The sequence below is a fragment of the Equus quagga genome, chromosome 3 (genome assembly GCF_021613505.1).
Source record: "Equus quagga isolate Etosha38 chromosome 3, UCLA_HA_Equagga_1.0, whole genome shotgun sequence".
In the NCBI taxonomy this organism is placed as follows: domain Eukaryota; kingdom Metazoa; phylum Chordata; class Mammalia; order Perissodactyla; family Equidae; genus Equus; species Equus quagga.
This window is the reverse complement of record NC_060269.1, coordinates 95,501,718-95,527,109: the sequence shown is the minus strand read 5'-3', so window position 1 is coordinate 95,527,109 and position 25,392 is coordinate 95,501,718. Positions and strand designations below refer to the sequence as shown.

General features: G+C 43.8%; 1 protein-coding gene across 11 annotated transcripts in view; it reads left to right on the top strand.

Moving 5' to 3' along the window:
- SHROOM3 (shroom family member 3) overlaps positions 1–25,392 on the top strand; it is a 253,208-nt gene that overhangs the window by 224,867 nt on the left and 2,949 nt on the right. For 8 of the 11 annotated variants that reach the window (XM_046655962.1, XM_046655965.1, XM_046655964.1 and 5 more), the window contains 5 exons: positions 2,524–2,597; positions 6,833–7,741; positions 8,821–9,330; positions 11,959–12,109; positions 22,794–23,066. In XM_046655962.1, the coding sequence (XP_046511918.1) occupies positions 2,524–2,597; positions 6,833–7,741; positions 8,821–9,330; positions 11,959–12,109; positions 22,794–23,066 (1,917 nt within the window). The remainder of the gene's footprint in view (positions 1–2,523; positions 2,598–6,832; positions 7,742–8,820; positions 9,331–11,958; positions 12,110–22,793; positions 23,067–25,392) is intronic. The other 3 variants (XM_046655963.1, XM_046655960.1, XM_046655961.1) reach the window with 2 other exon arrangements.

Below are 25,392 nucleotides of genomic sequence, written 5' to 3'. Positions count from 1 at the left end.
GCTTGATTCTGTAGGATACAGCTTGTAAATCGTTTTAGAATCTCTCAAAAATCACCCATTCAAGCTTGTGCATCAATAACTGAATCAACTTTCCACAAAATGTTAAGGTACAAATAGCTACTACTAATCAAATGTGTACTGTGCACCAGTCATTGTACTCTGTTCTATAAGCATCAAATTAATCCTTAGATCTGTGCGAAGAGGTAGATACTGTTGTTATCACTATGTTACAAATGAGGGAACTGAGGCACAGAAAGGATGAGAAATTTGCCCAAGGTAGTAGGAGTGAGTTTTGACCCCATATTGTCTGACTCCAGAGTCTTCAAGTCACTATACGATGCTGCCTCCTTGAATAAAAAAGGCTGGGGGAGGGGAAAGGGGAAGTGAGAGTTAAACATTCTATCTGAAAACTTCAGCCAATGAATTGATTTCATTTTAACATTTATTGATTACTGTTATTTATATTTAAATAACATTTTAAGATTTTTCAAATGGATTTTTAATTCATTTTAGCAGATACTTGAAACTGATGCTCCAACGTAGATGAATATTGTTGTCTTCATATTTCCCTGGTCATAGAGATATTAAGATATCTAAACCAGAACCCAAAGCAAGAGTGACAATTGGGATTCAATAGGCTTTAGGTTTATAGTTTTAAGTATGCTATGCCTAATGTAGAATAAGAACTGGTGTATTTTTAGGTCATCAGAAGTCAGAGATAACAGAAACAGACATTTAACAAAAGTCTATTGGTATTACTCTGTCTATATCTAGTATTTCTCCCATAGCCACTGCTTTTTTCCAAATTGTGATATTAAATACTTTATACTTCTTACCAGTTTATAGAAAATCAAGTCTTTGACAATTAAAGCAAGGAAATGCAACAGTAATTTATCCTCCTTGGGCTTTTACAAGGTTGGGAAGGCATTTTCCTTCTGTCTAAATGGTATTTCAATAGACAGGAGATTTAGAGAGTTCTCTCAGTAGCCTATTACTGGGTCTAACTTCCTTTATTTTCTGCACAGTCACATGAATATCAACTTAAGCTCATACTGTAATTCAGAGGAAATAACAGAATGGGAAAATATTTTTAAACGTTACTGGGGTAGGAGCTTAAAGGGGACCTAGAGGCTTTTCCACTTAATTATTGGCAAAGCTGCACATTCATGTCAACAGAGGGGGTGGAATGGAGAAAGACTTTAAAAGAACCATAAGGTTTCTGGAGAGCAGGAATTCCCATTGCCTATAGTGATATTTGAGCAAATCAGAGACACATGGAATTCCTTTATCTCAAAGCATTGAAGTCTGATTGCATCCAGCTCAGCCACCACTCAGCTTGTTAAAATTCCAGAGAAAGATCCTGGGCTTTGAAGAGATCCTGGTTTGAATCCTAGCTCCTCCACTTACTTCACTATGGGTAACATGCTTAACCTCTCTGAGGTACAATTATTTCTCCTCTCCCCATTCTTACAGATTAAATTACAGAGGAAATTTCAGGTGCCTAACACCACTCCAGGCACATAATTTGAGGATTGTAAGGAACTTAGGGGAGTTTCTGGCACACAATAAATGCCCAGTAAGAAAGAGCTGCGATTACTAGTAATATTCAGGATTGTTTCTTCTTCAGGCCTGCTACCATCTTTGGCTCTTTTTATTGCTTATTAGAACCTCTGCCACTGGCTGGGCAAAAAAAAGAAAAGAAAAGAAAAAAGGAATGGAAAGCAATTAGCCCTTTGGACGGAGTAAACGGTGAAATAAGTTGCTGAAATTAAGTTTAGGGATTATGTATGGATTTAATTTTTCTGTTTTCTGCATGTCTCCTATTATCATAAATAATTGAGAGTTAAACGTATTATCATCAACAGCAACATCATTGTCTTCATCAGGGACCTGTTCACATGGGCTGAATTTTACATTATCAAAAACTGACCTAGGGGCTGGCCTGGTGGTGTAGTGGTTAAGTTCACCTGCTCTGCTTTGGTGACCTGGTTTCACTGGTTTGGATCCTGTGCGCAGACATGGCACCGCTCATCAAGCCATGCTGAGGCGGTGTCCCACATAACACAACCAGAGGCACTCACAACTAGAATATACAACTATGTACTTGGGGGCTTTGTGAAGAAGAAGAAGAAAAAAAGATTGACGAAAGTTGTTCACTCAGGTGCCAACCTTTAAAAAAAAATGCCTGGCCCTTTGAATTAATTTTCATCATATTTCAAGTATAGCAGTTGTTGTGAACCCTGGAGATAACTCCTATCAGACATCTCTTGCTTAGAAAAGGTCCTTGTTAGGAGAGGCATCTGGTGAGACAGAGTGAGGTTCAAATCCCAGCTCCGCTGCTGGTGACCTTGGGAGAGGTAACCTCTTTGGGCCTGTCAGAATGAAATGGGATGGTATGTAAGAGCGCCACCGTGGTGCCTGACAGTAAATAGCAGCCTCCAGTAAATGGTCCACCTCCACCCCCTTGGTAAATTTAAATGCCTGTTTCTTGGTAATAACACTGTGCCTTTCTTGTGTTTCAAGGATGTGTTTTTGGGGGAAAACAATGGCTTTGGTCTTGTGAAGGATCCATGTAATTTGGCTGGCCCTGGATCTAGGTATGTATGCGTATTTATGATGCCCTCTGCCTTATGAACGCTGATGGAGTTAAATGTTTTTGTTCCTCTCTATGAGAAATTGAAATGTGATGTTGTGAGGTTTTATAGTGTCATGTGCTGTCTTTTCAACTTTTCTAAGCCGTGGGGAACTTTTTAATTTATAGATGACTTTCTCTGAGAACGATACTTATTCAAAATAGGTTTTGAATGTGTGCTATTGAGGCAATGGTTGACTTGTAAAAGTTTAGCATCAGAATAGTAACTGGGTATGTTCTCAACATAACCTATGGCTCACACACGGGGCCTCTCTCATATGACTGCTCTCTTCCAGTTCTGTGCACAAAGGATCAGGTCCGGAGACGAAAGCACTAGAAGAATGAGCATTTCATGAACAGCTTCACAGAGCAAGACAAATCGCAGGAAGCACCTGCAGTAAAAAATAAGGCTCAAAATCATAATTTTTAGGCACTTACGGAAAGAAAATAGCAGGAAAGTCATTTAAAACAATTTTTTGGCCATCAAAATCATTTCTTCTGGGTAGAAAAATATAATGGACAATTTTTTAGAATTTGAATTGTTGAACTCATGGAGCTTTACTAAGTAGAAATTTCCAAAGAGAGGTTCCCCTGAACCACATGCCTTATAGTTTTAATGCAGCATCATAGGGCTATATACTACAATCTCTTATTACTAATGATAATGCATTTAACTCTCCCTACTACCTTCCATGTTTTTTCAAGCTAGTTCTTTAATTTTTCTTATATTTCATTCAGTAATTTTTCTCTCTCTCTTTCTATAGTCCCTTCTCAATAACTCAACCTAACAGTGTCACTTAGAAGCAGCCAGAGTGGTCAGGAAGTGGGTATCAAGTTACCTCCTTTACTGCCAAGAGCAGCCTTCAATATTATGTGCTCTTGCTCCTGTAGCTGCACCTAAAGTGAAGAAAGTATTCAAGGTGAGGCTGAGGACTTTGGCTCACTTGGGTGCATTAATTAAAAGCTAGAGACGGGAAAACTAGCAGTGAACTAGAGCACTGCCAAAAGAGAACTGGTCTGCAGACAAAGGTAAAACTAAACTCAACCACAAAAACTCAAGTAGCCCAGTTAAAGAAAAGATTTGAATAGGTATTTCTCCAAAGGTGATAGACGAAAGGCTAACAAGCACGTGAAAAGATGCTCCACACCACTAATCATCAGAGAAATGCAAATCAAAACCACAATGAGATACCACCTCACACACATTAGCATAGCTACTATCAAGAAAACATAAAAGAGGGGCTGGCCCAGTAGTGTAGTGGTTAGGTTCGCACACTCCGCTTTGGTGGCCCAGAGTTCGTGAGTTCAGATCCTGGCACATACCTATGCACTGCTTGTCAAGCTGTGCTGTGGTGGCATCCCATATGCAAGGTAGAGAAAGATTGGCATGGATATTAGCTCAGGGACCATCTTCCTCAAGCAAAAAGAGGAAGATGGGCAACAGATATTAGCTCAGGGCCAATCTTCCTCACAAAAAACAAAACAAAAGAATAGGTGTCAGTGAGAATGTGGAGAAACTGGAACCCTTGTGCACTGTTGGGGAGATTGCAAAGTGGTGAAACTGCTATGGAAAACAGTATGGAGGTTCCTCAAAAGATTAAAAATAGAACTACCATATGATCCAGCTATTCCACTGCTGAGTACATATCCAAAAGAAGTGAAAGCAGGGTCTTGAAGAGGTATTTTCATACCCATGTTCATAGCAACAGTATTCACAGTAGCAAAGAGATGGAAGCAACACAAATTTCCATCCATGGATTAATAGATAAAATGTGGCACATGCATACAGTGGAATATTATTCAGCCTTAAAAAGGAAGGAAATGCTGTCACATGCTACAACGTGGATGAACCTTAAGGACATTATGCTAAGTGAAATAAGCCAGTCACAAAAAGACAAATGCTCCATGACTCCACTTATGTGAGGGATCTAAAGTGGTCCAATTCATAGAAACAGAAAGTAGAATGGTGGTTACAAGAGCTAGGGGAGGGGAAAAGAGGTGTTGCTTAATAGGCGTTGAGTTTCAGATTTGTAAGATCAAAAAGTTCTGGAGATCTGTTTCACAACAATATGAATATACATATTACTGAACTGAACATTTAAAAATGGTTAAAGTTGTAAATTTTGTTAATGTGTTTTTTGCCACATTAAAAAAAAATGCTATGAAGGAAAAAAAAAAGAGACATTTGCTCTCAAACTCCATTCTTGAATATTAGGATTCCTGGATACATAGCAACAGATGCTTGCCCCTCAGTCTATTATAAAGGAGGCTCAAACAAAAGCTTTTTTACTATATTCTTGGTTCTTGGAAAAATACAAAACAATCACCAAGGAGAAGCATTCTCAACCAAACTAAGCATTTAACTCATAGATTACCTTCAAAATACACAGTTTAAGTATGGTTCCTGTAAACTAAGAAGATTAGATGTAAACTAAAAACATCATATCAAAGTTTATTTGGGTTGGATCTTTAAAGGGTAAATATTATTTTATTGTGTGTTTTAGGGATGTCTCCCCTTTTTAAAAAGCCTCAAGATATAATAAATAAAATGAAGGTACCCGAATGGGTCATTAAAACATGAGACTCCAGTGAGTCCATGTCCTATTGGAGGATGCTAAGCTTAAAAACAGTTCATACCCGGGGCTGGCCCCGTGGCCGAGTGGTTAAGTTCGCGCGCTCCGCTGCAGGCGGCCCAGTGTTTCGTTGGTTCGAATCCTGGGCGCGGACATGGCACTGCTCATCAAACCACGGTGAGGCAGCGTCCCACATGCCACAACCAGAAGGACCCACAACGAAGAATATACAACTATGTACTGGGGGCCTTTAGGGAGAAAAAGGAAAAAAATAAAATCTTTAAAATTGTAAAAAAATTAAAAAAAAAAAACAGTTCATACCCTACAGTCTAAAGAGCCGTGGGGCAGAAGAGACATCGTTTGTTCTACAGATATTTCCTGAGAGGGTATTTCGTGCCGGGTGCTGAGGGTACCACAGTGAATAAGACGTGGGAGGAAAGAGCACCCCTGCGCATCGCCCACCTCTGGGTTTCTCCTTTACCCATTTGGGAACCCACCAAGAAGTACAGAGTAGCCAAGCTTGGGTATTGAGAGGTTCCTGGTAAAGGAACCGCCTCTAAATGAAAAGGTTCATGATGGGGGGGGAAAGGCTGCATCTGAGGGAGATTGGCCCCTTATTGAACCATCTGCATTTATAATAAAGAAAAAATAATGGCGCAGGAAGAGCTAACTTGGTTCTTTGCGGTCTTTTCCATCATATGCAGCATTATCCTTGCCTGGCACTCAGACAGTTTTGTGGCAGGCAGGACTCGGGTCTGTAAAATGAAACATGCCATCTGCTCTCCAAATTCACTTGCATCCTAAACAGGAGCCCCAAATGTGGAATTTACACATTACGGTGGTTTGCTGGAGACTTTCTGTATCCTCACGTTAACTGCCGTGTAACAGGCAGGCAGGCAGCGCTGCAGACTCCTGTTTGCTTTGTTTTGCTCTCCTTTTTCCCTTTAGAACACACTAACAGAAGTATTGGAAATTGTTGGGTTTTTCCTTGGAGCCTGGAGGACAGTGGTTTAAATCACCAGGCCCCCTGTTTGCTTCTTATTGTCAGTCTCTCTCGAGAGGGAACTGTTATGTGTTCCTTAGGTGAGACTCCCCTCCTTCTTACTTTCTGTTTTAAGAAATGAAAACACTAGGAGACTAACAGAAAGCTGTAAATAAAACCACTAGATTCAGCAGCCCATGCAAATGCTTTCCAAACAGACCTCCCGGTGGGCCCCACACTGGGAGAGCGTGAGGCAGCGTTCTTTTTCCCCAGAGTCCGGAGCTGGTTCCCAAAGCAGTCCTAAAAGGCGGGGAAGAAATGTACCTACTTGTTTCTTTTTATATCCTGAAGCCTGTCCTCAAAAGCTGCCTTATATGGGTGCTGGGGGTGGGAGGTGGAGCTAATACAAGGAAATGCCTTGTGACCCCAGGCTTGCCATGTGACATTTTCCTGTCGGAGTTTATGCCTATCTGGTACTTTATTTAAACTTGGTTGTTTGTATGAGGAGCCCAGGGAAGACAGTGTGCTGCTTCTCTGGAGCCCTTCTCCCCATCAAATGGTTTTCCTGTCTGTTTAACAAACTCTGGGCTCGGTGTTTGCCCCTTTCTTCAGAGCTGTAACCCTCGTGTTTGTATCCCACTCCAGGTCACTCAGTTGTTCGGAAAGAGGCCGAGAAGAGGTGCTGTTGCTCAAACACAATCCTAGCCCTCGTTGGGGTGGTTCAGGCTGCAAAGCAGTTAGTGGTGACTCAGTTCCCAGTGAATGTCCTGGACCGCTGGACCATCAGAGGCAGGCTGGCAGAACGCCTTGCCCTAGGCCACTGCCCGCAGGAATGCAAAAACATCTCACAGACCCCAGGGCTGTATCGCTGACCCCCCTCAGCTCAGCTCTGCCTTCCTCTGTCCCCTCCAGCTACTGCTCACAGGCTGCCACGCATCAGCCAACTGGAAGGGATGGTCAGACGGGGCAACAGCCTCTTCTGCTGTACACCCCAGCAGTGGCCCACAGAAGCAACGGTCACAGCCTGGCCCGGCCTCCCAGTCCAAGAGGCCATGAGCCCAACAGCCCAGAGCATGGGATAGAAGAAGGAATGAGGAAGCGTGTCTCACTGCCTCAGAGGCCTGCCCCGCCTCGGGTGAAATGGGCCCATGCAATCAAAGAGGACAGCCTCCCCGAGGAATCCTCGTTGCCTGAGTTTGCAGACCTGAAGCACTATAAAAAACAGCAGAATCTTCCCAATTCAAGCAGCACTTCTGACCCAGACACGCCTCTTGGGATCCCAAGCACTCTGGGGAGGATCTCCCTCCGAATATCCGAGTCGGTCCTGCAGGCATCCCCACCACCTCCGGAGGACTATGATGATGAAGTGTTTGTGAAGGACTTGCACCCCAACGCCACTTCCAGCCCCACATTTGAAGCTCTTCCCCCACCCCCACCTCCTCCACTGAGCCAGGAAACCCTGGTGAATAGCTTGGATGACTTTCCTCCACCTCCTCCCCAAGCTGTGTATGAGGCGCAGCTGGACAGCGAGGATTATAAGGAGCCCCATGCCAGGTGAGTGAGCAGACTCTGGGTAGGACAAGCCTTCTGCTGAGGAGGAACAAGGTTTCCCTCACTAATCAGAGATTTTCACGCTCCAGGCTTCCCAGGTCCTCCTTCTGTTGGCCACAGGAGAGTCCTGATGGGGGTTTTTTATACAAGCTCAGCTCATAGACCTGGCAGGACTGTTTCACTTGCTTACCTTGGGTGGATGGTGTGCTAGTGGTCATTGGGCACCAAGTTGTGGAGCAGTGAACACGAAAGCCAAGACCCAGGAGGCATAATTCATTTCCGTGGACATGGCAGGTTCAAAGGGTCCACATAAATAGCATCCATCTTCCCTGCCCGAGTTCTGAATCAGTTAAGAAATAAGACAAAAGAGGAAGGCATATAGAAGACAAAAACATGACATTTATTGCTGATAGAGCTGATGCTGGAGTGTTAGTCAGCCTTCTGAAACTGAGCCCCAAAATTAAATAGGTTTACCTGCCTAGTCCATGCTAGATACACACACACACACGGAGCACGAGCACACAGAGCAAGCCTGGAGGCAGCCTTACTCTTAGAAGGGAAGAGAAGAGGCTAGACTATGAATGCACTATGGCCGCTTCTTTCCAAAGTCACTCCAAGTCCATGGGAAGGAATAAAGAGTAGGGCTATAAAGATCAGTAATGTTTAGGGAACAGCTCTTCTTGGAAGCCAGAAGAATGGAGAAGAAGCATTTCCCAATACATACTCCCTAGGACAAGGGCGATCTCAACACCAAAAAAACACATTGCCGATGTCACCTTTGTAGTAACTTCCTTTCAACACCACATAGTGATTTACCATCCCTACCCTCTGTTCACCTGGACCTTCCAGAAAGCGCTGGAGTCGCACAGCAACATTCACCAAAACTGATTTCCTACTAGATCCATCCCCCTTAAAAGTCCACACCCTCCCTGTGATCAACTACTGGGCTCAGGAGAAGTCCCTTTAGAACCCTGTGGTTTGGGGGGAATAATAACCCCAGAAGTAAGGGAAGCTCCAGCCCTGAGTCTTCCTTCACCCTTCTGTTGACTCCTCTCTTACCACTCTCTTTTTGATATCCCCAGCAGCTCCAGCAAATTTGCCAAGGTGACAATTGCCAAGGAAAGGCCCATGCCTGGTGCAGCCCATTTGGTTAGTAGTCAGATACTGGCTTCCAGATCTCAAGCTTCTGGTGTGGGTTCAGAGACCCATGAGACCAACCTGCCCTCTACCATGGGTGCTCTGCCACAGCTTGCTGGGTCTCTTGGCCAGCAGCCAAGCTTGGGGCAGCTGCCTCCCATCCGGACCCAAAGCCTCATCCATGACCCAGTCAATGGGACTCAGAGTTTAGAAAAGAATGTCAGCTCTAGTCCTCAGAAGACCTCGGAAGACATCAGAACAGAGGCTCTGGCCAAGGAAATTGTCCACCAAGACAAATCTCTGGCAGACATTTTGGATCCAGATTCTAGAATGAAGACAACTATGGACCTGATGGAAGGTTTGTTTCCCCGAGATGTTAACTTGCTGAAGGAAAGCAGCATAATGAAGAAGACCACGCTGAGAACTGTCAACTACCTAGGATGTGAAGGCAAGAGGTAAGTCTTGGACCATTTATCTGATGTTTTCCTGCATCCAAAGATCCTGACCCAAGAGTGACATTCCGTCTCAGCCTTAGGGGAATGACTCGGAGGAGCAGGATGTGGGACAGACCGACCTTGAGTTACCAGGCACTTACCCAACAACGAAAATCATGATAGTAATGATAACAATTGCTGTTAATACCTGCTGTTCATGTTCTTCGTGTCAAGCATTGTATTAATTTCTTTATATAAACATTCTCTCATTTAATCTGCACAAGAACCTTCTGCAGTAGCAACCAATTTTATCTCCATTTTACAAATGAGGAAACAAGCACAGGGAAATTAAGACCATGCCCATCCAAAGTCATAAAACGCATGAGTGATGGCATCTGGATTTGAACTCAGCCCTGTGAGCGTGCCTGCTCTCTTAATGATCATACAGTGCCTCTATCTCTGCCACTGCCCAATCTCTGTCACTTACCTCTACAGAGAGCCCCCAGCTGTCAGTACTCAGGAGCAAGAAGTGGTGACCATGACAGAGGCCCCCCAGGTGGAGGTGAACATGGTCTGTTGAAAAAGAATGACAGCCTAGAGAAATAGATTTATTTACTACACTAACATTCACTTTTGAAAAGTTAGGATGGATGTTTCCTCAAATCCTGGAAATCAGGAAAGACCTGAACAGGGGGCACACTCGCGGTTTTGTTCGTGAGCCTCTGCTCTGAAGCTCCCTGAGCAGCACGTATTTACTGTCCCGTAACACGCGTGCCAGCGCCCAGCCCCAGGGTCAAAGGACTGTGAGCTGTCTGTATTTTTCATTCTTTTGATTTCAGTCTTTTCTTGCATGTTTGATTTCCATAAAGGACTACTATGGGAAAGATTTAGAGTGGTTTTTATTTTCTTTTTAATTTTCTATGAAAATATGTGGCTTGACAGACTGGGGCTCAGCACTTAGTGGCTTCCAGACTAAATAAAAACAGAGAACACTTTATCTAAATTTGGGCTTGCATTTCAGAAATTTCCAACTGATCCTAACTAAATTACTAACAAGAATACGGTGTTTTGATTTGAGTGGGGACGGAGAAAGGAAAGAGCTATGTAGGACTTGCAAGCTATTTGATATGGTATTGGAGGCTCTCCTGATACAAGGCCTGAACAGTCGCCTTGTCCATCCTTTTTCAGATTTACCAAACAGAGACTGATTGAGGCAAAGTGACTTACCAAGGGTCATGTGTTCACAATGATTTACTGAGTACCTACAAGGTGCAAGGCAATCCTGGGTACCAAAGGGACCCAAAGATGCGTTTCTGTGGGTGTGCCAGTCAGTTCAGCATGTGTGGTTGTTAACAGGTCAAAGTTAGGGGCTTCCGTTCACTTCATTCTGTTGTCTGACCACTTGCCGTAGAAAGACCAAAGTAATTTACAAATACATCCTTAGAGAAGCATTTCCTCGCATTACCATTGAGAACATGTGTTCTGTCAGTCGATTTAGAAGTGAAAAGGTCGTATAGCTTTTGCAGCACCGAGACCTTCCGGAGGCATTTTAAGCGAGTGGCATGCGCCATCTTCTGGTGAAAATGAGCGTGGTCCTGTTGTGCATGCGCCTGTCGGCAAGTAGCCGTGGTGAGGTTTAGTTAATCAAATGCCCAAGAAGCCCATTTGTAATGCAGTGAATATATGTGGGGGGAAAACACATATTAGAAGACCTTTTTCCTATTTTTTCAATTAATTGGATTAAATGTAACTATATTGCTTAGAGGAATAGTCCCAGCAAGCAGGAAACTAGTAAAAATGATGACTTTTTTTGTGGTTCTTTGTTCCATAGTAAAATAATGGTCTAGATGTTAAATAATATCACAAGATTGAATAGTTAAAATACTTCTCCAAGAGAACTTAACTTACTTCCAGAACCTGACTTATTCAATGGGCAGGATCTGACTTCTAGTCTGAAAGGCAGCTTGATTATATAGTAAAACAGAACACTAGATGTCAGGTTTCTCAATTCCTAGTTTGTTCTCCAGCCTTGAAACCCCCTGCTGTGTAATCAATGAGTAGATTTCACATCTTGGATTCATTGACCAGCAAGTTCCAGATTTCCCAGGCTTATGTGGGGGATCGGGCTCACGTGAGAAGGAACAGTGATGTGTGCAAACAGCAATTATAGTAGGCATCAGAAAGATTATGGGCAACCATGGGAGAGTAGGAAATAGCCTAAAATATGAAATAGTAGGAAATAATCTAAAATTTGTGCTGCATCTTGAATATACTTTCACATTGATTGAGTCGTGGCTCCGCATTGTCTTTCTGTGAAATAGGGAGTCAATATTGTTGTTTTACTTAGCACAAAAGGAGGAGCATGCAGAGAGGTTAACTCACTTACCCAGGGTCATGTGGCAAGTCCACAGTCCTGGCTCTCACTCCTCTTCCCAATACTGCCTTCTGTGGTTTTCCATCCTGAGTTTGCCTGGCTTCAAGAGCCCTCCACACAGTAATCACTCAGTAGTAAATATTTATTAGTTCATCCTAATTTCTGGGAAGAAATTGAATAGAATTTTTTACACATTTCTGAATGGACAGATGTGGTGAAATGAAGTTTCTGGTATGTGCTATGTGTGGCTATACTTTTTGCTCTCTGTGACCCAGAAGTGAAGACAAGGAAGCCGTGGGCATGTTGGTTCACTGTCCTGCCTACTACAGTGTGTCTGCTCCCAAGGCTGAACTTCTGAACAAAATCAAAGATATGCCAGAAGAGGTGAATGAGGAAGAAGAGCAGGTGGATGTCAACGAAAAGAAGGTAAAGAAAGAATTGGGGGCTGTGTTCTGCTCTCCTCAGCAGGAGGGGAAGGGGCCTGTCCGTCACCACCCTCACCCAAACCATCACTGGACCCTGGACTTGCATGGCACTTTGAGCAATTTCCTTATAGCTCTTCTGTCATTTTCATTGTTACAAATGACAGTAGTGTAGATTACAGGGAATAAATTATTTCCTAAGTCTCACAGATGAGACTAGAACCCAGGTCCCCTGCCTCCTAGTCCAGCACAGGGACCCTGACACTTCCTCAGAACTGACCAGCCAATGCCAATGAACTGTGTGATTTTCACTTCATGTTTCATGGTCAAAAGGAAAACTGGAAAATCTAGAAACTTGAAGGAAAGAGAGATTGATTATCAAAAGACATTTCTGAGAAAAGGTAATGTTAATCTTGAGGTTCTCCAGCTCTCTTTCCAATAACCCAATGAATAGCTTGAAAGCACAGTATTGGAATTTAGTTGTTAGCATGTGATACTCCTACAGAAATCTTAAATGTTAAGCATTTTAAAAATGACCATGACGCTGCTGCTGTCTTCCCACATGCCTTGGAGATTACAGCCCCAGAGGGTCTGCCTGCCACTGTGCTTACAGCTCTTCATATAACTCAGGCCTGCATGCTGAAAAAGGACTCTTTGTTAAAGGTTGTCTCTTGCTGAGCCTGGAATGTAAGTGGTTTTTGGTGGTACCAATTCTAGGAGGAACATTCTCATGTGATTCTATTTCATTGATTCTATAATATGTGCCTCTTGCTTATGTGCTAGGATGAGACCACAGGATATGGACCCTGCGAGCAGGGAGTTACGGGGCAGGAGGATTTCGGGATTTTAGAAGCATCTCCATCAGTGGTAGTCTTCTCCCTCCTACTGGTCTGGCTCTGGGCTCACAGCACGTGGGTGACATGCTGACGCCGCCGCTGTAGTAACACGCTCTCCCCACCCAAGGTTTTCCCATTTGAACACCTGCTTCATAGCACACCTCCTGACACATCCCTTCCTCAGCACTGCTGAGCGCCCCCGTTTAATGGGTCCTCTGACTGTGAAAAAACCCACCTCGCTCTAATCTGTCTATTCATAGAAGAGCGAGCTATATCAACACCATTACAAGTACCAAGTTTCCGTGACATCTTTAACTGAACATTTTACACAGTTTTTGTTGTTGTTTTGTTTTTTGCATGTAGGCATACCCTACTTTACAGTAGCAATGTGGCAAATTAGTCATTGCTTTTTCCTCCCATCTTAATTTTAATTGTTAACTGCTTTTCTTTTCCATCACTTTATTATCACCCTCTCACTCTGAGGATTATGTGGCAAAAGAGTATTTTTAGACTGAGAATATGAGGGAGTAGAGGGTTAATCCTCTGGGAAGCAACATTAGGGACCGTTCTTGAGCACTTCTATGTTCGAGGTGTGGGCTATGGTTTTTATGTAGTGCTGTATTATCTATTTACACAAAACTGCTCTGACACCTGCATTGCCACATTTTACACAGAAGTAATCAGAACGCGTCAGAATGAGTCAGGACAAAAAGAGAAGAGGGGGCATTCAAGACAAAGGAAGAGCATAAGAAAAACCTAGAGGTGTGAAAACACATAGGGAGTGTGCGTGCTGAGGAAAGGTACTTCCAGTAGTTTGATATTTTGGAATGTAAAACACAAAGACTCGTGATTAGATTAGAAATTACCAAATGTAGAGAATAACACAGGAGGGCCACCAATAGCAGAAGATGAGGCTGGGAGGATCCACAGGAGCCAGAGGCCATGCAGATCACACGGTGCTTTGTGTGAGATGCTGAAGAGGTCGGGTTTACCGTGTGACGGTGGAGAGCGCTATGCGATTTTTTGTTTGTTTTAATGAACTACAAGTTTATTAATGTGTAATAGAATTTTCATTAGCATCACTTGCGTTTACACATCTGATTGGAAACAGGAAATATGTGAGCTTTAAATGATGTTGTTGAAGGTATCTATTAGTATGTCTATAACGTTGAAAATGCATTTTTCCTCCTGGTCTACAACAAGCTTCTCTAAGGGTGCTTTTAAAAACTGATGCTTGGTCAAGATTGATCCAAGGCAGAGTGTAGCCTTCCACCAACTTTTGCGAAGTAATCATTTGTTACCTAATATTTAAAGTTATTAATAACCTCAGATATATTTCTAGGCATGAAACTCACTAAAAGTCCATGGAAACTAGAGTCCTGATTTATTAATAAGTATTTTAAAAATTGAAATTAGCATTTTAAATCAATTCTACTTTAATATCTTTCCTACGTATACATGATAGATGAATTATAATATTCTAAGTAAATAGAAGAATTAATTAAAATATGAAACACTTTCATTGTCTGAACTTCTGACATACACAAAAACTAAAGACAGCTTAGCAATTAGAGCTTTCACTTCTTTGGCTAAACTTTGCTATATCTATTCAGGAAAAGTCTGCTTAAACAGATCCCATGATTCTCTATTCTGAAGGCCAAAAGGCTTTGGCTTAGAGACTTAGTGGAATATTTCAAAAAACAAAAAGAATCTGTTCCTCAGAGCTGGCTTTCCCCAGCAGATCATTAGCAACCCAGATGGTTCTCAGCTGCCTATGTGTTGCTCTTCCTTCATTCTTGAAGTTCCAAGCTTCCCTCTGGTCTGTCTTCCTTTCAGCCTGAAAAACTTCTTTAGCTTTTCTTTTAGAATAGGTATGCTGGTGACAAATTCTTTTAGTTTTTCTTCATCTAAGGAGGTCTTTATTCTGCTGTCATTCCTAAAGGATATTTTCACTGGATATGGAATTCTGGGTTCACTCCTCTTTGTCTTTCAGTGCTTTAAAGTTGTTCCACTTCTTGCTTCCATGGTTTCTGATGAGAATTGCAGTTATTTAAATACTTGTTCCTCCTATTGCAGGGTGTTGTTTTTCTCTGGCTGCTTTCAAAATTTTCTTCTTCATCTTTGATTTTCAGCAGTTTGATTAGCATGTGTCTGGGCCTGATGTCTTTGGGGTTTGCTAAGCTTCTTGATTCTGTAAATTTAGGTCTTTCACCAAGTTCAGGAAGTTTTCAGCCATTATGTCTTTAAATATTTTTTTATGCACTAATCTCTTTCTCTTCTTTTGGGACTCCAGTGACACAAATGTTAGATCTTTTGATATTATCCCACGAGTCCTTGAAGCTCTGTTCTCTTTATATCTGTTTTCTTTCAGTTCTTCAGATTAGATAATTTCTATAGGTCTCTCTTCATGTTCACTGACTTTGCTATCTCCATTCTGCTAGTGATTTTTTTTTAATTTCAAATATTAAATTTTAATATTTAAAATTTTAAAATTTCCAGGTTTTTTTTTTTTAGATTAGCACCTGAGCTAACATCTGTTGCCAATCTTCTTCTTTTTTTTTTTCCTTCTTCTCCCCAAAGCCCCCAGTACATAGTTGTATATTCTAGTTGTAGGTCCTTCTGGTTGTGCTGTGTGGAACACTGCCTCAGCATGGCCTGATGAGTGGTGCCATGTCTGCGCCCAGAATCCAAAGCGGCAAAACCCTGGGCCACCGAAGCACAGTGCATGAACTCAACCACTTGCTCATGGGGCTGGCCCCTCAGTTTTTTTTTTTTTTTTTAAGATTTTATTTTTCCTTTTTCTCCCAAAGCCCCACCCCTTGTACATAGTTGCATATTTTTGGATGTGGGTCCTTCTAGTTGTGACGTGTGGGATGCTGCCTCAGCATGGCTTGACAAGCAGTGCCACGTCCATGCCCAGGATTTGAACTGGCAAAACCCCGGGCCACTGAAGCAGAGCACACAAACCTAACCACTCGGCCACGGGGCTGGCCCCCCCCCAGTTATTTTTTTGTAGTGTCTGTTTCTTTGCTGAGAACGTCTATCTTTCCATTCATTTTAAGAGTGTTTACTTCTACCATGAAGCATAGTTATAAAAGCTATTTTCAAGGCTTTGGTAATTCCAACATTGGGGTTATCTCTGAGTTAGCACCTGCTGATTGTCTTCCCCTGATAACTGCTTTTTTTTTTTTTTTGAGCAAGATTAGCCCTGAGCTAACATCTGCTGCCAATCCTCCTCTTTTTGCTGAAGAAGACTGGCTCTGAGCTCACATCTGTGCCCATCTTCCTCTACTTTATATGTGGGACACCTGCAATAGCATGGCTTGACAAGCAGTGTGTAGGTCTGCACCCAGGGTCCGAACTGGCAAACCCTGGGCCACCAAAGCAGAACATGTAAACTTAACTGCTGCACCACCAGGCCGGCCCAACTGCTCACATTTTACCAGTTCTTTTATATTGGGTAATTTTGTATTGTATTCTGAACATTTTGAGTATTCTGTTGTGAGACTTTGCATTCTGTTAAAATCCTTGGGTAATGCTGATTTCTTTTGTTTTTGTTTTTGTTTTCATTTTAGCAGGCAATCAACCTAGTTAGTTCAGACTACAAGTTCTGTCCCACCTTTGGGGGTGGTTCTGTGTGAGTTCTGCTTTCAGAGCCTTTGCCGTGTTGTACAGGTCTGTCCCACACATGCACCTTTCTGGGGTTAGTCTGGGGCGTGGCTAGTTGTTTCTGTCGTAGCTCAGTTCTCCAAGCCTTTGCTGTGCTGCTTTGGGTCTGTCCCACACATGTGCAGCTCGTGGGTGAGCCTGGACTTAAGTCAGTTCAGACACAGAATTAGGGGATCTTCTTTTCCACCTCTCTCCTATCCAGTATTTTCACCACGCTCTGTGGCTCCCAGCGGCCCATTTTCCTGGGCTTCCAGCCTATGCTGCTGTGCTGTTCTGTATGGCTGGGACTACCCTTAACAAAAGAGAAACAATAGCGGGAATTCTCCTCATGCTCTTTGGATCTCCTCATAGTCCTTTTCCCAGTTCCTCTGACCAGAAAGAAGGATTTTCTTTTGGGGTTTTAAGTGCCTGTGCCACCATTGCACAGTACAGCCCTGCAAGTGGAGCCATCCTTGGGGCAGGGCTAGGGGAGAAAAAAAGAGAAGGGAGCAGGAAAAAAGCAGGATTTCCCCCCCACTCTTTAGCTCCCAGAGGCCCCTTTTCTAGTCCTCTGGTTTTAACGGCAGGGCTTTTCTCAGAGTTTTTGCTGCCACACCCTCTGTGCAGTCCTGTGTTGGGGCCGTCCTCAGGTCAGAGCTAGAACAGAAAAGGTGGGGAGACAGGAGGCTCACCCCCATTCTAGGTGTCACCGCAAGTCTGGCTCGCCCCTGCCCCCCCAGTCCTCTGCCATACTTAAGTAGACAGAGCCCTCCTCAGCGTCCAGGGATGCTGGCTGTAGGATGCGGGAGGCAGAGGCTGCGTGGACTTAGCCATCTTGGCCAGCTTCGAGAGTTGCCCTCCCAGGGTTTATCAGTAGCAGAGAGAAGTGGCAGGTTTGCATGTTAGAAAGGCTCTCTGGCGGCTGTGCGTGGAGTGAGACAGGAGGGAGAGTGGGTAGTTGGGAGGGTGTTACAGCTGTCCAGGAAAGTGGGCACACGGGTCTAGGGCAGTGCAGTAGGAGCAGTAAGAAATAGAGGGATTGTTTTAAAAAAGGGGTGGAGGGAGTAACATGGACAGAACCTGGCAATAGATTAGGCAGATAAGATGTGGAGCATGGAAGAGAGGAGTCGAGGAGGACTCCCAAGCTCGTGGGGCGTGGGGCGGGGGTGACCATCATAACTCGAACAGTGAAACAGGGAGGTCGTTGGGGAGGGACGATGATGGGCTTTGTTGAATTTAAAGAAATTTAATATTGTTTCTAGTGTGTCAAGACTTCCTGGTGCCCAGAACCAAGAGACCATACTAAGTAGAAACGACACCTTTCTGGTCACATGCCTTCCTGATAGGAAATGGTAGAGAACCACTCTTCACAGAGAATGTGCTGGAGAATTTTTGCAACGGCAGTCGAGTCCCCATGATCTTTCTGCTTTGATCAGGTCACACAAGATGAGATGGAGGTTTGATCCAGTTTCTGTCATCGGGACAGAAACTGCCCCTCACTTCTCTCTTGGGTGAAACTTCAGCTAAGAAAACAGTCGCATACTGCTGCCTGGATCCTCCCATTTAAAGCCAAAGAAAGAAAGAAACAACAGCAACAAAGCCTGTTCTCGAAATGTCTTTATCTAGTCCTAGTTTTTACCGGCAGGAGCCTGAATTCCACTAGGTCTCTGAACCCCAGCCATGTGGCTGGAAGCCCTGAATTACTCGTTCGAGATGAAGACAGTCAATCAGCAGAGGCCAACTGTGTGTTTGTGGTGATGTTATTGGCAACGCTGTCAGCACAAGTCCTCCGAGCAGAAAGGCGAGCCGTGCCGTCTTGCGTTGGGGGGGTGGGGAGGGGTTGAGTATTCCCTGGAGGCGTCCCCTACACTGAGTGGGATACATCCCTCGAGTTGCTGCCTCATCTTAATGATAGCACACACACAGAAATAAGAACTTGAATGTGTATTATACCTTTATGTTCTCCAAAGTGCTTGCACAGGCTTTGTTTTATTTGAGCCCCATAACATTCCTATGAGCTATTTTAATGTAGTGATTAAAAGCCTGAAGCCTGGAGCCAGATGACCTGCATTTAAGCCTGGCTCTCGCACTTTCTAGCTGCATGAGAGTGGGCAAGGTAATAGCCTCTATCCACCTCAATTTCCTTGTCAGTAAAATGGGGATAAAAATAGTACCCACCTCATCAGGTTGTTGTGAATAGCGATTGACTAGTACAACACTTCAGTCGTGCCTGGCACAGAGGAGAGCTCAATAACTAAACATCCTTATTAGTTTTAGGCAGGTAGTATTATGCCCTTTCTAGGATGAGAAAACAGACCCAAAAGGTCAGGTGACTTGCCCAAAGTTGAGTTCCCTTGAGCTGGGTCTCCTGAGTCCTGGTCCCGTGTTCGTCCGGAGCTGGAAGGAGGTGGGAGGGCCCAGCAGGACTGCTGCATGCAGATGGTGAGGTGGGAGGGAGGGTCTGTTAAACTGTGTTTAGAGAAAGAACCCTTATAAATAGCATCTTGTGCAGCGCAAGTTAACAGTTTATGCCAGACGAGAAGTTAAGTGGATAAATGCCAAGGATTTTGCAAATCAAGTACCTCCTGAGAGACTAGTATGTTATTAACAAAACCAAATCCCGAAAAGTATCTTTTCTCTCTCCCCCAGTGAATTCCGCCAGTAGAAGTTGGTAATTTTTTTTTGAAGAGATCTGCCTGGCAAAGAAATGGCTATTTAGTACAGCCAACTTTCCCTTGTTGCCTTTAGTTACTCAAATCCCTTTTAACTACAAATTTTTAAATCCAGATTTCCATATTTTAAGGGCTTGGTAAAAGAAAAAATTCAAATACCATCCAAATATGCAACATTGGGGCCAGGAATGATGCTGTGACTGCTCAGTAATACTTGCCTTTGCATATATGGCCAAGCCGTGGGAGATCACATGACAGCCCAGCACATAGCTTTGGAAGATCAAAATGCCAGTGTGCATTGGTTCTTCCTGCAGAAGCCTCCCTGGGTCACCCCTAGATATTTTCATCGCATTCTTTCTTCCTTATGCCGTGAAGCCTGGATCACATGTCAGCTCATGTACAGATAGGCTTACCATTCTGTCCAACACTGAGGTCTTTGAAAACAAAAACAGGGTCTGCAGAGGAAAGACTGAATGGATTGTCCTACTGAGCCCAATTCCTGTTCAGCTGTGTCACATTCTTTGACCCGTCCTCAACCGTTGAGCCTGCTTGCCTGGTGGCTGCCCTTTTAGCACTGCTGACCTGTGTAGGAGCCCGATGGAGTTGGTGAGCAAGTCCAGCAGAAACTCAGAGGAAGAGTTCACCCATCTCCTCACCACACCCCCGGACACGTGAGGGCAGACTAATCCTCACCAGTTCCTGCTCATTTGCAACTTAAAAATCATCACACCTGTCCCCAAAAATACCAGCTTCTGAGAGCCATAAGGATTTTGTTAAATATCAGATAAATTATTAATGAAAACACTTTGAAGTTCCTTTCAGAAATGATGACACAGGGGCTGGCCCCGTGGCTGAGTGGTTAAGTTCGAGTGCTCTGCTTCGGCAGCCCAGGGTTTCGCCAGTTCGAATCCTGGGCACGGACATGGCACCACTCATCAAGCCATGCTGAGGCGTCATCCCACATGCCACAACTAGAAGGACCCACAACTAAAAATACACAACTATGTACTGGGGGGCTTTGGGAGAAAAAGGAAAAGTAAAATCTTTAAAAAAAAAAAAGAAATGACACAATATTAGTTTCAAAAGAAGTCATGTTTATAGGAATAATGAAAAACACAAAGCTGTTACTTCTTTTCTTTCTACTATTTAGGTGGGTATTGTGATTTTTTTTTTCCTTTAGTGAGGAAGATTGGCCCTGAGCTAACATCTTTGCCAGTCTTCCTCTTTTTTGTATGTGGGACACCACCACAGCATGGCTTGATGAGGAGTGTGTAAGTCTGCACCTAGGATCCAGACCTCCAAAGTGGAGTGCATGAATTTAACCACTACACCACTGGGCTGGCCCCAAAAGCTTTTTCTAGAAATTATACTTCTCATCATGTGAGGTTGAAATGGATCCCAAAACATTCGAATGCTTAAGCAGAAGGCCTTTTCCTGAGGTTGGAATGTTAATATAACCTAGTTTTCTATCAGGTATCGTCTGATGACATTTAGAGTGGCAAGCCTAGGAAATGCAAGCTACGAGGTTAAAAACTGCTGGACTGACTTCATATGATGTCAGACTCTCTCGTTATCAGTCTGAAAACAGGAATGATGACATTTGGCTTGTCTTAACTCTGTCCAGCAGGAATGCTGGAGGATGTGACTGCAGGCAGTGTTTGTTTCTTCTACTGCTTTCTTTTCCAATATCCTTGCTCTTCTCTTCATAGGAACTGTTATCACAATTAAAGATCACACCTGCTGGGTATTTTGCTAGCGGTACCTAGCAGACGATCTTGCAGGCAAATACCACAGCAGCCAGCCAGGATTCTTTTATGGAAAAGGATGAGTTTTCCAGAAAAATATAAGGAAAATTAAACAATTAACATTAAACAATATTCTCTCCCACCTGCTTTTTTTTTGGTCCAGACTCTTCAGTTGAGGAGTAACATATACTATACAGTTTTTTTCCACTACTAAAATTGTCTTTTGGGTTGATTTTGTCTTAACTAAACAGCTTGAGGAAAGCCAAAGATTATAAGCCCTGATGAGAACACAGCAGATGGGAATTTTTTTAGCCACTCTCCAGCCTCTGGGATTAGGGAAGTTGAGAAGACAACACAATGTCACCATTAAGTCCAGGACATCTGGACATTTCAGAAACAGTCTGAACCTCAGTAAGAATGAAGTACCTCTGGTGGTCCCACTCCAAGATGGGCAGATTGTGCAGAAATAAATATTTCTCTATATCATTGTGATTATTGTATTCTCTGGTGTTAATTTTGAAGAAATAGTACAAAAAGTCATCAAAACTCTTCAATTCCATTAGTCAAAAATGTTTATTTTTCCCTTTTCTTTTCCTTCCTTTAAAAATGAAGATTTACTCTAACATAGAAGTTGTGACCCCTTTTTTTTTTTTTACCAAGTTTCCATTTGAAGCCACATAGCTTTGATATATAGATAGATAAGATAAATTTTTTATGTATACATATAAAAATTTTTTTGAGCTGGAACCTTTTTAGTGGTAAAGAAATAGGTTTTAACCAAAAAAGTTTATATCCTTTTCCATCTGGCTACCTTAGGCTAAGAGAAAAAGGAAAGGCTAATTTAAAAACCCATGCAGTTTAATTTCTCTTGCAGCAAAGAAGTAGCAGACACTCGATATAAATGAAGTCAAACTTGAAACCACTAAGACTTTATTTTACTTCATTTGCTCAGTTAAATATGTTGGATATTTGTGTAACTCTGTTTTATCTGTATAGAAATTTGTAATTAAGGTGGCAAATTACATAGCTCTAGTAACTGAAGACTGGGGTGTAGTGGGAAGAAGGAGGGGTTGAGTTCTGATAAAGGTCTTGGTGTGAGTATTTATAATGATTGTACAAGCCGTGACTAAAGGCAGGCTGACCTGAGTTCAAGGCAGCCCCACCTAATGGTACATGTGTCTTAGGCCTCCCTTCACCTCACTAAGTCTTAGTTTCCTCACCTATTGCCTGTGGATAAAATAACATCTCCGGGATTGCTGGGAAGACAGAGTGAAGTAATCCATGGAGAGTTTCTCGCTTCCTGCATGGCACATGGTAATTGTTCTACAGGTGGTAGCTGTGATTAATATTCACCCCAGCTCTGTGACCTTGGGCAAGTCCCTTAACTCCTTTGACTCTTGGCTTCTCTATTTGTAAAATATTCACCCTACCTGCCTGTGGTATTGTTGTGAGGATCAAATGAGAGCATGTCTCGAAAAGACTTAAAAGTGAGTAGTTAACAAACCGGCTGGGAAGGCAGAGCTGTACACAGCATGACACAATTGGAAAACATTATGAGCATATGTGTGATCAGGTGTTGGCCTGTGAGGACTGAATAGGGTCAAGGCAGTTCTAGGCATTCAGGGAAAGGAAAAAATATTGTGGCCCAAGGGCGGGGGGCAGTCCATAAAGAGTAGGGGTGCCTTCAGCTGAGCCTCGAAGAGAAGACAGGATGTGGCTGGGAGAAGTGAACCCTGCTTCCCTCCACTCTGGCTGGCTTACCTTTGCTGTGTCTCCTCTGGTTACAGGCCGAGCTGATTGGAAGCCTCACCCACAAGCTTGAGAACCTCCAGGAAGCGAAGGGGAGTCTGCTGATGGACATCAAGCTCAATAACGCCTTGGGAGAAGAGGTGGAGGCCTTGATCAGTGAGTTCTGCAAGCCCAATGAGTTTGACAAGTACAAGATGTTCATCGGGGACTTGGACAAGGTGGTAAACCTGCTGCTCTCGCTCTCAGGGCGCCTAGCCCGGGTGGAGAACGTCCTTAGCGGCCTTGGTGAAGATGCCAGTACTGAAGAAAGGGTAGGTGGCCTAGCGACTCAGTTCAGTAAGTTTTCCTCTGCGCCCTTGTGCACAGACGGGTCAGTTAGACACGATCGTTTCTCTAGAGAAGATTAAGATCTCTTTGGGGCAGGGAGAGAGTCTGATGTAGAGATAACCAGGAAACAGAGAAGGCGGCATCTTCCACACCAAGATGTAATGCTGACACTTCAGGCTCAGGGAATACTGCGGAAAGTAAAAATAAGGGTGCCAGAGTTTCTTTCCTTCCTTTCTATCCCAGAAAGAAAACATAAAAGTGTGATGGGTGTTGACATTCAAAACAGAGAGAGGCACAACAGAACTGCTGGGATGAGGAGAGGGCCCAGGCACATGAGCTCACGCTCCAGGAACTCTGCAGGGGAGGGGCTGCAGGGTGCACTCAGTGAGGGTGCTCCCAAGTGTCGCCACCGCACCCCTCACTGGAAGGAAGAGGACAGCGAACAGCGGTGGGGATACTGGATAAAATTCAAGTACTTCCTCTTCGTTACACACTGGGCTTACGCGCTTTGTGTATAGTCTCATTGAATCCTCACGACAGACCAGTAGGTGATGGAGCAGGATATGAGGAGTCCTCTTGCAGACCCCAAGTTTTATTCCCTACATTGAACTTAATTCCATAGCTGCAGAGCATTCTTCATGTACTCATCCGTACAGCAGATGTTTACTGGGTGTCTGATATGTGCCACTCACTGATCTTGGCGCTCGGGATGCAACTGTGAACAAGGCAGACAGATCCTTGCCCTTATTAAACTTATCAAGTGGAATCAGACAATACATGTGGCTATAGCTATTTCATACATATGTGCCAGAAGATGGTCAGTGCTCCAGCCGTCAAGAAGCTCCTTTGTTTTCTGGTTCCTTCTCCTATCTGCAGTGCTTTCTTTCAGTGCTATTAGGGATTTCCCAATTGTTTCTCCTAATAGATTGCATTAAAAGGAAAGATGTGTTTTTTCAAATAGATTTTAAAAGGATGAGAACAAGTCTAGAGGTGAGCTTTTAGGAATGTGACTCTGAGCATCCAGGAACTTTCTGCAGCTCCAGTCCCAGCAAGTGCCCTCCTCATGGCAATGTGCTGAGCCTTAGCTCCCTCTTCTAGAAATTGTCTGATAGGACCTGCCTTAAAAGTGTTGTCCTTTCTTCCACTCAGCAAATAGCTAATGAGAGCCTGTCAAATATCAGGTGCTGTGTGCTTGGGATGAACGCTGGCTAAAACACAGGCCCCGTCCTCAAGGAACTCAGCACGTAGTGAGGAAAGCCAGTCGGGAAGCAGCAATAGTATCCAATGTGCTGTAGCACGGCACTGAACTCAGAGCCACGAAACACTTCTCAGGTGGTGGGGTGAGGCCTGGGAAGACAGTGGCGCTTCAGGGGCATCTCGGGGAATTTCTTAATTCTGGGTGGACTAAGAGGGCAAGGACTTCAACATTAGAAGGCGTGTCGTGAGCAAAGTCAACAAGACCATGGCGTGTTCAAGAACGGATTTGCATATGGTTGGTATGTCTAGAGCATAGAGTAATTGCTTGGTTTATTTGTTTTTAAAAATAGTGAATTGTAAGGAAATATTTAAAAAGTAAGTAGTCAGGGAACTGACAGAAAGTAGATGCCTCCATCAAAAGGGGTAAACAAAGAAAGTTCTTTGAAGGTGTGGAAAGGATTAGGGAGACCAAGAAGGGATAATGAAGCTCCCTGTGCCCCCAGGGCTAGCATCAGTGGGGAAACCATTGCTACCTCTAGACCAGAAGGAGCAAGAGGAAGGGAGGCCTTGTCAGAACTATAGCTGTAGCTGCCCTACAGCACTGAGGCCTTGGTGAAAGAACGCACCCACCACTGCCTGGCAAGGCGGGAGCTGGGGATAAATGCCCCAATTTCTTTCTCATCCCACCCTCCAGTCTCCTGCCCATGACTCCCACTGGCCAAACCCAGAGGGCATGGGAGCCCAGATGATGCAGCCCTCAGAGTTCAGCTTACCTAGGTACAGAGCAGGGCTGGGGAGAGTGGACCTGGAAGGGTAAACAGCATCCAGTGCAAAAATAGTCACAAAGACCTTATGTGCCATACTTTAGACTTTGGACTTTAGCCTACAGGCCGGGAGAGACATGAACTAATTTCATGACATAACCAGCCTGGGGAGGGGTGAGAATGATGCTTACAGTTGGGAGACTTATTGTAATAGTCCAAGAAGGAGGGTTTAGGCTGTTAATTGAGGCAATTGTCATGGGGATCGAGAATAGGGAATGAGTTGGAGAATGAGTTTGAATGAGCAGGGCGTGTTTGAATGAGCAGGGCGTGTTTGAATGAGCAGGGCGTG